At 43.3% G+C, this 14418-nt stretch overlaps 1 protein-coding gene across 3 annotated transcripts in view; it reads right to left on the bottom strand.

Moving 5' to 3' along the window:
- Window positions 1-14418, bottom strand: part of lcp2a (lymphocyte cytosolic protein 2a) — a 224335-nt gene that overhangs the window by 88774 nt on the left and 121143 nt on the right. For all 3 annotated transcript variants that reach the window (XM_063053707.1, XM_063053709.1, XM_063053708.1), the window contains exons 6-7: window positions 14257-14300; window positions 13946-14153 (exon numbers count right to left, since the gene is read on the bottom strand). In XM_063053707.1, coding sequence (XP_062909777.1) covers window positions 13946-14153; window positions 14257-14300 — 252 coding nt within the window. The remainder of the gene's footprint in view (window positions 1-13945; window positions 14154-14256; window positions 14301-14418) is intronic.

Below are 14418 nucleotides of genomic sequence, written 5' to 3'. Positions count from 1 at the left end.
TGCTGTAATGTTGCAGCTATATAGGACGCTGGTCAGACCCCACTTGGAGTACTGTGCTCAGTTCTGGTCACCTCAGTACAGGAAGGATAGGGAAGCCATAGAAAGGGTGCAGAGGAGATCTACAAGGATGTTGCCTGGATTGGGGAGCATGCCTTATGAGAATAGGTCGAGTGAACTGGCCTTTTCTCCTTGGAGCGATGGAGGATGAGAGGTGACCTGATAGAAGTATATAAGATGATGAGAGGCATTGATCGTGTGGATAGTCAGAGGCTTTTTCCCAGGGCTGAAATGGTTGCCACAAGAGGACACAGGTTTAAGGTGCTGGGGAGTAGGTACAGAGGAGATGTCAGGGGTAAGTTTTTTACTCAGAGTGTGTTGGGTTCATGGAATGGGCTTCCGGCAATGGTGGTGGAGGCGGTAACGATAGGGTCTTTTAAGTGACTTTTGGATAGGTACATGGAGCTTAGAAAAATAGAGGGCTATATGTAAGCCTAGTAATTTCTGAGGTAGGGACAGGTTCAGCACAACTTTGTGGGCTAAAGGGCCTGTATTGTGCTGCAGGTTTTCTATGTTTCTATGTTACTACTTCTGAGGTCCTGTTTCTCAACTTCCGTCCTAACTCCCTGTACTCTGTTTTAAGGACCACTTCCCTTTTCCTACCTACGTCGTTAGTACCAATATGTACCATGACCTCTGGCTGTTCACCTTCCTACTTCAGGATATCATGGACACGATTACAAACATCCCAGACCCTGGCACCTGGGGGGCAAACTACTATCTGCCTTTCTTTCCTGCGTCCACAAAATCGCCTGTCTGATCCTCTGACTATAGTCCCCTATCACTGCTGCCGTCCTCTTCCTTTCCCTACCCTTCTGAGCCACAGGGCCAGACTTTGTGCCAGAGGCTGTTGTTTCCCCCAGGTAGGCCGTTCCCCCAACAGTACTCAAACAGGAGTATTTATTGTTAAGGGGGACAGCCACAGGGGTACTCTCTAGCATTTAATTCTTGCCCTTCCCTCTCCTGACTTTTAACCACTTATCTGTCTACCGAGGCCCCGGTGTGACTACTTGCCTATAGCTCCTCTCTATCACCTCCTCACTTTCCTTGATCAGACAAAGGTCATCGAGCTGCATCTCCAGTTCCCTAATGCAGTCCCTAAGGAGCTGCAGCTCAATGCACCTGGCGCAAATGTGGCCGTCCGGGAGGCTGGGAGTCTCCAGGACTTCCCACATTGACACCGTGCACAGAACACCGGCCTCACGCACATACTTTCCTATCTGTGCTCTACACAGGCAACCTACCTCACCTCAACGTGCTATCGTCAAAGCCCTATTGAGGCAAAGCCCTCCTATTCTGTCTCCCTCTACTCTGTTGCCCACTCCTCCATCGCCCGCTCCTCTGACGCTGCTCTATAAGGCTGTCTCCTTTCAAACTGTTCTCGCTGCTCTAACTGGCTGACATCCACGTGCTTGCACAGTCGTGCCCCGATCAAACCGCTGAAGAAGTAACCGTCTTCTTTTGTGGATAGTGTAAAAGACTGGCAAAGAATACAACACAATATAGATCAGTTGCGGATATAGGTTGAGAAATGGCAGATTTGAGTTTAACCCAGATAAATGTGAGATGTTGCACCTTGGTAGGGAAAATGCAAGGAGGCAGTACACTGTTAAGGGCAAGACCCTTAATCGTTTTGCTGAGCAGAGAGACCTTGGAGTCCAGGTTCATAGCTGGTTGAAAGTGGCTATGCAGGTCGATCGAGTGGGTAAGAAGACTTATGGAATGCTTGCTTTCATTAGTCAAGGCTGCCAGTTGAACTCTGTCTTTTTGTGTGTTTTCCTCCTAGCCATCAGTCTGAGATTTTGTATTACCATGTGCTCTTGTCTGTTTTCATGCCCCATGTGCTCCTGTACCCACTCCTGCTCTACTCCGGCCCCTGTATTCCTGAGTACTCTGCCCCTCACCCATTTCTCCTTATTACCTGTATTGCTGCCACCTGTTTCATTCTGCTCCACCTATCATCTGCCTCTCTGTTTATTGCTCAGTGTATTTCAGTCCTGTGTTTTCTCCTGTGTTTTCGCCTGTGTTCTGCCAGACTGTGCCAGTGAGTTTTCCTGAGCCTTTCCAGCACTCATATCCAAACTCTGTCCTTCTGAGTATCGACTCTGCCTGTTTCCTGATTCTGATTTTTGGATTTCTCCGGATTTTTTGACCTCTGCCTGAACTTTGACACCGACTTTGTTGCCCTTTTGGATTTGTTACTCAATAAATATTACAATGTGCATAGTACTTGGTCTGTGATTGGGTCCCTGCTCCAGTGTCCTGACAGAGGCATTGAGTTTAAAAATTGGGAGGTTATGTTGCAGCTTCACAGAATTCTGGTCAGATCACATCTGGAGGATTGCACACAGTTCTGGTTGCCCCATATAGGAAGGATGTGAAGGCTTTGGAGACAGTACAGAAGAGGTTTAACAGGATGCTGCCTTGCTTTGAGGACATATTGTCACGAGAGGCTGAACAAACTTGAGTTGTTTTCTCTGGAGCTGTGAAGGCTGAGGGGAGATCTGATAGAGGTTTATAAGAAAATGAGAGGCACAGGTGGAGTAGACAGGGAGTATCTTTTTCCCAGGGCAAAAGATGTCTAATACTAGATGGTTGCATTGAAAGTAAGAGAGGTTGGTTGAAGGAGGATGTGAGGGGTGCTTTTTTCACTCAGAGTCATGAATGCCTGGAATGTGCTGCCTGGTATGGTGGTGGCAGCAAATACATCAGAGACTTTTAAAAGACATTTAGATAGGCACATGAATATGAGGAAGATGGAGGGAGATGGACATTTTCAAGGTAAGAGAGATTTTCTTTTCTGATTTTTTGATTACTTTTAAGCAGGTTTGGCACAACATTGTGGGCCTATGCTGTACTGTTCTATGTGTCATCTTGAGGTGATTCAACATCTTATTGTTTTTGTTCTAAATGCACTCTAAATTCCACTTCTACCTGCCCCTCTAATATGGACATAAATTGGTCTTTGATAAAACAATGACTCAATTTTAATATCTTTAAAGTTCCTTTACATTCTTGTCCCTCCCGTCTTTTGCAATCTGCCGTTGCTCTGGAAACCTTTATTAGCTTTGAGCTTCTCCATCCACTCCTCAGCTCTTGCACTCTCTGGAGCTGTACTGTCATTGTATGATTTTCAGCATTTCACGGTTTTGAAGTGTGACCTGAAATGTTCTCATTAGCTATAATTTTTTTTCTAATTCTGTATCTCTTTGGCTCTTCTTTACTGATGATACTAGTTTTGTCCTACAAAATTGTTCAAAATAGGTTTTTAAAAAAGAGTTCCTTTCTACTTTTCAGCTTCAACCAAGCCTCACTTGCTGCCTGACCTACTGATTATTTCTATCAATTTCTAATTTTCAGTATCTGCAGATTTTGGTACAAAGTAACCATGGTCAAAATCTGGTAACCAACCCAATTTTCACAATTGTAGATTGGGAATCAAATTAAAGAGACTAGGAGAAAGGAGGTTAGTTCACAAATAGACAAAGCTAGTAGACAGTGTGCGAGGAGGATAGGCAGGGGTCAGAGATCAGGAGCACTCAGACCAGAGATGTAGGGGACAAGGAAGAAAAAGATAACAAAGTTGTTTGCTTCATGAAGGATAAACAGAGTAGGAGGTGGTGAGTTTCTTAAATGCATCTATTTTAATGCTGGGAGCATTGTAAGAAAGGTGGATGAGCTTAGAGCATGGATTGATACCTGGAAATATGATGTAGCTATTAGAGAAACGAGGTTGCAGGAGGGGTGTGATTGGCAACTAAATATTCCAGGATTTTGCTGCTTCAGGTGTGATAGAATAGGAGGGGAAGAGGGGGAGGTGTTTCATTGCTTGTCAGAGAAAATATAACAGCTGTGCTCTGGCAGGATAGATTAGTGGACTCATCTAGGGAGGCTACTTGGGTGGAATTGAGGAATAGGAAAGGTGTTGTGACGCTTAGAGGGGTGTATTATAGACCACCTAATGGGGACTGAGAACTGGAGGAGCAAATTTGTAAGGAGATAGCAGATATTTGTAGTAAGCACAAGGTTGTGATTGTGGCAGATTTTAATTTTCCACACATAGACTGGGAAGCCCATTCTATAAAAGGGCTGGATGGTTTGGAGTTTTTCAAATGTGTGCAAGATAGGTTTTTTTGCAGCAATACATAGAGGTAGCAACTAGAGAAGGGGCAGTATTGGATCTCCTGTTAGGGAATGAGGTAGGGCAGGAGATGGAGGTGTGTGTTGGGGAGCACTTCGGGTCCAGTGATCACAATACCATTAGTTTCAATATAATTATGGAGAAGGATAGGACTGGACCTAGGGTTGAGATTTTTGATTGGAGAAAGGCTAACTTTGAGGAGATGCAAAAGGATTTAGAAGGAGTGGATTGGGATAATTTGTTTTATGGGAAGGATGTAATAGAGAAATGGAGGTCATTTAAAGGTGAAATTTTGAGGGTACAGGATCTTTATGTTCCTGTTAGGTTGAAAGGAAAGGTTAAAAGTTTGAGAGAGCCATGGTTTTCAAGGGATATTGAAAACTTGGTTCAGAAAAAGAGAGGGATCTTCAATAAATATAGGCAGCTTGGAGTTAATGAGGTGCTCGAGGAATATAAAGAATGTAAAAAGAATCTTAAGAAAGAAATTAGAAAAGCTAAAAGAAGGTATGAGGCTGCTTTGGCAAGTGAGGTGAAAAAAAATCCGAAGTGTTTCTACAGTTAAATTAATAGCAAAAGGATAGTGAGGGATAAAATTGGTCCCTTAGAGAATCAGAGTGGACGGCTATGTGCGGAGCCAAAAGAGATGGGGGAGATTTTGAACGATTTCTTCGGTATTCACTAAGGAGAAGGATATTGAATTGTGTAAAGTAAAGGAAACAAGAAGGGTAGTTATGGAAAGTATGACGATTAAAGAAGAGGAGGTACTGGTGCTTTTAAGGAATATAAAGGTGGGTAAGTCTCCAGGTCCGGACAAGATATTTCCTAGGACCTTGAGAGAAGTTAGTGCGGAAATAGCAGGGGCTCTGACAGAAATATTTCAAATGTCATTAGAAATGGGGATGGTGCCGGAGGATTGGTGTATTGCTCATGTGGTTCCATTGTTTAAAAAGGATTCTAAGAGTAAACCTAGCAATTATCGGCCTGTGAGTTTGACATCAGTGGTGAGTAAATTGATGGAAAGTATTCTTAGAGATGGTATATATAATTATCTGGATAGACAGGGTCTGATTAGGAACAGTCAACATGGATTTGTGCGTGGAAGGTCATGTTTGACAAATCTTATTGAATTTTTTGATGAGGTTACCAAGAAAGTTGACGAGGGTAAAGCGGTGTATATTGTCTATATGGACTTCAGTAAGGCCTTTGACAAGGTTCCACACGTAAGGTTAGTTAGGAAGGTTCAATCGTTAGGCATTAATATCGAAGTAGTAAAATGGATTCAGCAGTGGCTTCCAGGAGGTTCTATCAGCTGTCCATTCCCTTAAGAACAACAAGTCCCCTGGCACTGACAATATCCCTGCTGAGTTACTGAAGAACAGAGGGTACAGGTGTATGCACACCCTCTACCAGTACATCACCAAGGCCTGGACTGATGAGAACATCCCGCAGCAATGGAGAAATGCAAACATCGTTGTCATTTATAAGAACAAGGGTGACAAGGCCATCTGTGGCAATAGTAGGGGCATATCACTCTTTTCTGTTGCTGGAAAGGTCCTGGCTAAGGTGATGCTTTGGAGTCTCATTAGCAACATCACTGAGTCAATGCTGCCTGAATCGCAGTGTGGATTTAGGAAGAACAGGAGCACGATCGACATGATCTTTACAGCCCGGCAGCTTCAGGAAAAGTGCCGGGAGAAACATCAGGACCTGTTTATGGCTTTTGTCGACCTCTTTAAAGCATTCGACACTGTGCAAAGAGAGCTCTTATGGGATGTCCTCCTTAAGTTTGGCTGTCCCAATAAATTTGTTAACATCCTCCACCAGTTCCACGATGGGATGACTGCTTGGGTGACCATAGGAGAACAAGAGTCCGAGCCCTTCCTTGTACGCATGGGGTGAGGCAGGGGTGTGTAATAGCGCCAGTGCTCTTTAACATCTTCCTCTTGTGTGTTACCAAGCTTCTCCGCAATGAGATTGAAGACAGCAGTGGTGTGGCAGTGGATGTCAGATTAGATGGCAACCTCTTTGACATCAGGAGGCTCCAGGCAACCACTAAGCTCCGTAGAGAGGGGGTCCTGGAGCTGCAGTATGCAGACGACTGTGCTCTTGTGGCCCATACTCCAGAGGATGTTCAGACTGTCCTTGCTGTGACGGTGAGAGCGTACAGCAGGATGGGGTTGACTGTCAATACCACCAAGACAGAAGTGGTTTGTAAATGGAGTACCAGTGTCCCACCCACTCTACCTGCCTTCACCGTTGGTGATGAAAAGCTGTCAGTAGTGCCATCTTTCAAATATCTGGGGAGCATTCTCTCTGAGGATAGCAGCATTGACAATGACATCCAGAGCCACATTAAACAGGCATCAGCTGCCTTTGGGAGACTTCGGCGTTGAGTCTTTCAGAACAGGAGCCTTTGTCCCTCCACAAAGATTGCCATATACCAAGCGGTCTGTGTCACCGCCCTCTTTTATAGCTGTGAAGCTTGGGTAACCTACAGCTGTCACACCAAGTCCTTGGAGCGCTTCCACATAAGCTGCCTCCAGCATATCCTGGGAATCACCTGGCGTGAGTGGGTGCCTCACACTGAAATACTTGTAAAGACCAATTGCAGAAGTATTGAGGCCATGATCACCCAGCCTCAGCTGCAGTGGCTGGGCATGTGATAAGGATGCCCCCATGTCGGCTAACCCACAGAGTGTTATACGGTCAGCTACATCATGGTCGACGCTCAGCTGGAAGGCCAAAGAAGCGCTATAAGGATCAGATGAAGAAAGCTTTAAGGAAGTGCAAGATCAGACCTGAGGACCTGGAGGAGGTTGCTGCTGACCGTACCACTTGGCGACAGCTGTGTAGGGATGGGGTTCGTATTCTGGAGATAGAAAGAACAACCAGAAGACAGCAGAAGAGAGCCAGGAGAGATGCAGCCATGGTTGCCATCACTACCACATATACATGTCCCACCTGCAACAGAGCTTGTGGGTCAAGGTTAGGACTGTATAGTCATCAAAGATCTCAACATTAAAGGAGTGGACGTCGTCATCAGATTTCGATGGATAATCGAAGAGGAAGAAGACAACTCAGTGCCCAGAAATAATAGACAGCATACTGCATATGATTAAAGGAATTGTATTTATGAATCTTAAATAAAGGGTTAGTAAAGAAAAGAAAAAAAAACAAAAAGGGCCCATTATAACTAAACAGTCAAAAGTGCACAAGTTGGAGTTCAGCTCTTCCAAAAGTAATATTCACTGATCCTAGGTCGACTGCGACACCTTCTCCATCAAATCATGGTCCTCCACTGGGTCGAATCCTAAGTTCGATTATCTCCAGCATTTTCCTCCTTCATCTCCCACCGAACAAAAGACACAGCTCACATTCCAAAGCACATGCTATCTCTAACCACAACCCAAATGCTGTTTCTGCAGAAAAAAAAATTATGTCAGCAATGAAACCTTTCCCAGGGTGTTACACTCTTGGATTTTAGTGAAAGGTTGCTTAGTTAGTCATTACCATTCTTTACCAAATATAGGAGAGCTACTGGAGTTCCGCTGGGATTTGTTGGTGAGGGAGGCACGTGGACAAGTGGTTAAGGCATTCGTCCGGTGATTTGAAGGTCGCTAGTTTGAGCCTTGGCAAGGCACTTAACTACACATTGCTTTGCGACGACACCGGTGCCAAGCTATATGAGTCCTAACGCCCTTCCCTTGGACAACATCAGTGGCGTGGAGAGGGGAGACTTGCAGCATGGGCAACTGCTGTGCTTCCATACAACCTTGCCCAGGCCTGCGCCCTGGAAACCTTCCAAGGTGTAAATCCATGGTCTCATGAGACTAACAGATGTCTATATACAGTGGCTAGATGGGAGATGCCAGAGAGTAGTGGTGGATAACTGTGTGTCAGATTGGAGGACAGTGTGCAGCGGTGTGCCTCAGGAATCTGTACTGGATCCAATGTTGTTTGTCATATATATTAATGATCTGGATGATGGGGTAGTAAATTGGATTAGTAAGTATGCGGATGATACTAAGGTAGGTGGCGTTGTGGATAATGAAGTAGGTTTCCAAAGCTTGCAGAGAGATTTAGGCCCGTCCGAAGAGTGGGCTGAAAGATGGCAGATGGAGTTTAATGCTGAAAAATGTGAGGTGTTACATTTTGGTAGGACTAATCAAAATAGGACATACATGGTAAATGGTAGGGCATTGAAGAATGTTGTAGAACAGAGGGATCTAGGAATAATGGTGCATAGTTCCCTGAAGGTGGAATCTCATGTGGATAGGGTGGTGAAGAACGCTTTTGGTTTGCTGGCCTTTATTAATCAGAGCATTGAGTATAGGAGTTGGGATGTAATGTTGAAATTGTATAAGGCATTGGTAAGGCCAAATTTGCAGTATTGTGTACAGTTCTGGTCACCGAATTATAGGACAGATGTCAATAAAATTGAGAGAGTACAGAGGAGGTTTACTAAAATGTTGCCTGGGTTTCATCTCCTAAGTTACAGAGAAAGGTTGAACAAGTTGGGTCTTTATTCTTTGGAACATAGAAGGTTGAGGGGGGACTTGATAGAGGTGTTTAAAATTATGAGGGGCATTGATAGAGCTGACATGGATAGGCTTTTTCCATTGAGAGTGGGGGAGATTCAAACAAGATGACATGAGTTAAGAGTTAAAGGGTAAAGGTTTCGGGGTAACATGAGGGGGAACTTCTTTACTCAGAGAGTGGTAGCTGTGTGGAACGAGCTTCCAGCAGAAGTGGTTGAGGCAGGTTCAATGTTGTCATTTAAAGTTAAACTGGATAGATATATGGACAGGAAAGGAATGGAGGGTTATGGGCTGAGTGCAGGTCAGTGGGACTAGGTGAGAGTAAGAGTTCGGCATGGACTAGAAAGGCTGAGATGGCCTGTTTCCATGCTGTAATTGTTATATGGTTATATGTTTATATAGATCAGGGTAACCATAGCTTGACAGTACGGTCTCAAAACATGCAAGCATGCTTGGTTAGAGTATGACAATTTATGTATGTACCTGAGTCGAAGCATTATGGATCTTCAACATATCAGCCAGTATTCCAGATATTACAGTACTGAGACAATAAAACAATGTTGGAGGTGTTATCATTTGATAACCCTTTAAACAGAAGATTCTGTTTTTTTTTAATTTTGGAATTTTATTTTCATTTTCTGTGATGGAAAATTCTCCATCTGCCTGGACACTGAAGACACTCCAGACAATTAAGGATGAAGAAACCTGTTTGATTGACATCCCAGCCATCAGTTTGAACACTCATTCCTTTCACCATAGTGCAGAAATTCAGCTCTTCTATAGCATCTCAACCCAACCCCCACCTTCCCCTTAACTCCAACCCCCACCCTCACTGTTACTAAGGCTAGCAGGCAAACAGCAATAAAAGCACCCTCACATACCTCTTCAAGCCTGATACTATCCCGACCTGGAAATAAATTGCTCCTCCATCCATATATCACATACATACACACACTCACACATGCACACATCCCAAATAAGATTGGATTTGTCATTAAATTTATAAATTTCAAAGTAAAGTTGATAGAACAGCAATGTTATAATAATGTAGAAACCAGAAGTAACCTTATAATGATACATGTTATTGATTCAACCATGAATGAGGCTGTTCTTTGCCATTGATTGACATTTCAGGTCTTGTCAATCAACACTTAGCGATACAATGGAACTACTCAGATTAGGTAACCTCATCTGCCTTGTAAAACTCATGATTGTTTAATCTCATTCCAGTACACAAGTGTAAAGGAGAATGAAAATAATTGTTACTCCAGATCTAATCAGCTTCTAAAAAAAAACTAACATAAAAAACAATAAATACTTAAGTTAGCTTTTATACATTAATTATATGTACATAAAGTAATGCTTGGTACAGGAGGGTCTTTACATAAGGTGACTCTGACAGGAAATGATAACGTTGTAGTGGTGTGGGGAGTGGACGGGTGGGTGGAGGTGTTGATCAGCCTTGCTGCATTTTTGAGTCTGCTGGCCCTAGCATGTATGCTACTGTATACAGCCACCTCCCTGGCAGTGTAACAAACAGTCCATGAATGAGGAGGAGTGGGGGGGGGGGGCGGGGGTTGGAATCCTTCATATCCTTCACGATATTGCTGGCCTTTTTCCAGTACCTTATTGTATATATATATATATCTTCAATGGCGGGTAGGCAGTTTTGACTACTGATTGTAAAGCCTTCCTTGTGTAGGATGTGTCCTGGGATTATGAGAGGTTGTGTGAGATGTGCACTCCCAGGAGTTTGAAACTCAGTTTCCAATGCTGTGCTGCTGATGTAAAGAGGGATGTGAATGGTGCTAGTTCTTTGCACATTGGATGTTTGTCCATTTGTTGTCTGTGGTTTTCCTTTGATTATATTGTGAATGCCTACAAGAAAATGAATCTCAGAGTTGCATTTGGTAACGTATATGTACTCTGATAATAAACTTGCATTGAACTTTAAAGTCAATAACCATCTCTTTTGTCTTGTTGACATCGATAAAGAAATCATTTCAGAATCAGTTTTAATATCACTGGCAGCAGTAGATTGTAATACCTAGTAATAGAAACTATAAATTACAGTGAGTGTGTATAAAAATGAAAATTAAATTAAATAAGTAGTGAAAAACAGAAATAATAGTGAGGCAATGTTCATGAGTTCATTGTCCATTCAGAAATCTGAAGCTGGAGGGGAAGAAGCTGTTTTTGAAATGTTGAGTGTGTCTCTTCAGGCTCCTGTACCATCTCCTCGATGGCAGCAATGAGAAGAGGGCATGTCCTGGCTGATGGGGGTCCTTAATGATAGATACCATTTCTTCTTGAGGAGTTGCCTTTTGAAGGTGTCCTGGATGCTGGGGAGGCTAGTACCTCTGATGGAGCTCACTGCAGCCTTTTCCAACCCTGTGCAGTGGCTCCTCCATATCAGATGTTGATACAACCAGTTAGAAGGCTCCCCACTGTACATCTGTAGAAATTTGAGTGTGTCCTTGGTGACATACCAATTCTTCTCAAACTCTTAATAAAATATAGCTGTTGTTATGCCTTCTTTATAATTACATCAATATGTTGGGCCCAGGATAAATACTCAAATATAGACATCCAGGAAACTGTTCACCTTTTCCACTTTTGATTCCTCAAGGAGGTCTGGTGTGTTTTCCCTCAACTTCCCCTTCCTGAAGTCCACAATCAATTTCTTGGTTCTACTAACACTGAGTGCAAGGTTGCTGCTGCGACACCACTCAACCAGCTGATCTATCTCTGTCCTGTACGCCTTCTCATTACCATCTGAAATTCTGTGAACAATAGTTGTGCGTCAGCAAATTTTATATATGTCATTTGAGCTATGCCTAGCCATACAGACATGGGTGTAGGGAGAGTAGAGTAGTGGACTAAGCACACATCTTTGAGATGCGTCAGTGTTGATTATCAGCAAGTAAGATATATTATTTCTGATCGACACAGACTGTGGTCTCTCAGTGATGATGTCAAGGATTCCACTGCTGTACAGAGGCCCAGGTTTTGGAACTTCTTGATTGACCATATAACAATTACAGCACGGAAACAGGCCATCTCGACCCTTCTAGTCCGTGCCGAACTCTTACTCTCACATAGTCCCACCAACCTGCACTCAGCCCATAACCCTCCATTCCTTTCCTGTCCATATATCTATCCAATCTAACTTTAAACGACAACATCGAACCTGCAAAGGTTAGAACTGAGGATATTACTGTATTGAATGCTGAGCTGTAATTAGTAAACAGCAAACAGACATAGATATTACAATTGTCCAGGAGATTCAAGGCCCAGTTAGTGGTTAGTGAAAATGCATCTGTTGTAGTTCTATTGCAGCGAAAGGCACATTGCAACGGGTCCAGGTTCTTGCTGAGGCAGGAGTTGATTCTCGCCATGACCAACCTCCCAAAGCACTTCATCACAGTAGATGTGTGTGCCACTGAGCAACAGGAGCTGAGAGGTAATGTTGCAGCTATATAGGACACTGGTCAGACCCTACTTAGAGTACTGTGCTCAGTTCTGGTCACCTCACTACAGGAAGGATGTGGAAACCATAGAAAGGGTGCAGAGGAGATTTACAAAGATGTTGCCTGGATTGGGGAGCATGCCTTATGAGAATAGGTTGAGTGAACTTGGCCTTTTCTCCTTGGAGCGACGGAGAATGAGAGGTGACCTGATAGAGGTGTGTAAGATGATGACAGGCACTGATCGTGTGGATAGTCAGAGGTTTTTTTTCCCAGGGCTGAAATGGTTGCCACAAGAGGGCACAGGTTTAAGGTGCTGGGGAGTCGGTACAGAGGAGATGTCAGGGTAAGTTTTTTACTCAGAGTGGTAAATGCGTGGAACGGGCTGCCGGCAATGGTGGTGGAAGCAGATACGATAGGGTCTTCTAAGAGACTTTTGGATAGGTACATGGAGCTTAGTAAAATAGAGGGCTATAGGTAAGCCTAGTAATTTCTAAGGTAGGGACATGTTCCACACAACTCTGTAGGCCGTAGGGCCTGCATTGTGCTATAGGTTTTCTATGTTTCTATGTAACTTTTTTTTTAACTCTTTTATACTTCTCTTCTAATATTTGTATATCTGTAACTTGTAATGCTACTGCGACACTGTAAGTTCCTTTGGGATCAATGAAGTATCTATGTTTCTATAATAGTTGAGGCAACTTGCCCTGCTCATGGACATGGGTAAGATTATAAAGCTATTTTAATGGTCATTCAACAATTTCGATTGACGTTAGAGATGGAATCGTACACTTATCAGCTCTGACGGGGTTTGCAGGCCATTACTTCCGACAAGGTAAAACCTAATATCATGAATGGCTGTGATACTTCACTCCCAGTTGAGCTCAATGCCTTTCATACATGTTTGGAAGGGAAAATCAAACTACCTGTGTGAAATCCTGTAGCATCTGGTATCCCTGTCATCACTGTCTCAGAGGCTGGCATCAGAACATCTTTCAAGAAGGTAAACCCTCAAGCCTTCATCGCTCTAATTGAAAACCAAATGGTGGGAGTGTTTAAGGATATCTTCAATCTCTCACCACTTCAAAGGTTATTTGCCTGGCACCAGGCCTTGAGTTCTTCCACCTCCTCTTTGTAGGTAGCTTCATTGTTGGTGATGAGCTGCACCACAGTGGTGTCATTGGTGAACTTGACAATGTGATTACTCAGGTGGTTATCTGTGCAGTTGTGTGTGAGCAGAGTGTACAGCAGTGGGCTCAGCACACAACCCTGGGAGACACACGTGTTGAGGATCATGGGGAGGGAGGACCAACTGTTCATCTTGACTGTCTGAGACCTATTGGCTAGGAAGTCCAACACCCAGTGCACAATTTTGTACTTAGAGCAAGGAGTAGGAACTTGTTTACGAAGGTCTGTGGGACAAAAGTGCTAAATGCTGAACTGAAATCCAGAAACAGATTTCTTACATAAGTGTCAGATCACAGTAATGTTCTTGATGTACAAGAGGAGAGAAAGGGAATAGAGTATTAGACATAATCATATTGAATGACAGAGAAGGCTGCTTCTGATCCTATCTTTCTACGCTTCTTTGAGAAGTCTTAGCCAAACTTTCTTCAAATTCATACATATCAAGTGTCATAATAATACCTCTGATTTTGTGAAATTGCAGAGGCATGAATTTTCTGCTATTTGAGACAAGTACTTATTCTACTTGAATCCAAGTTCAAATTTTGAAATCATACCTGCATAATCTGAATCATCAGAGATGGGTTTTGCAGCGAATATTTTGGTTTGAAGGGCTTCTTCATCATTTGAAGGTGGGGGTTCATAATCATTGTCACTGTTGTGGCCCTCACCATCTTCAGTTGGGGATTCGTAATCTCCACCATCAGCATCATCGTCAGAGCCCAGATCTTGATCTGGGTCCTCGTAGTCATCCTCATCCTCTGTCTAAAGCACATCACTTAGGTTTAACATCAAAAGACTATAGAAAGATCAATAAAAATATCTCAGCTGCTATTTTCAGTTGAGCCTTACTGTGAAGATCACTTACAAATTCATCAGAATCCCATCCAAGGTCATCATTTTGTCTATAATCTGTAAAACAGAATAAAACAAATAAAAGTAGGACATGAAATGTCAGTTGAAACAAGGCAGCAGGCCTAGGATGGCTTTTCCAATGCTATATCTGTGCACTGCTTTCAACAAAGTAAAA

This window comes from Mobula hypostoma, chromosome 7 (assembly GCF_963921235.1).
Source record: "Mobula hypostoma chromosome 7, sMobHyp1.1, whole genome shotgun sequence".
Lineage (NCBI taxonomy): Eukaryota > Metazoa > Chordata > Chondrichthyes > Myliobatiformes > Myliobatidae > Mobula > Mobula hypostoma.
This window is presented reverse-complemented; position numbering and strand designations above follow the sequence as displayed.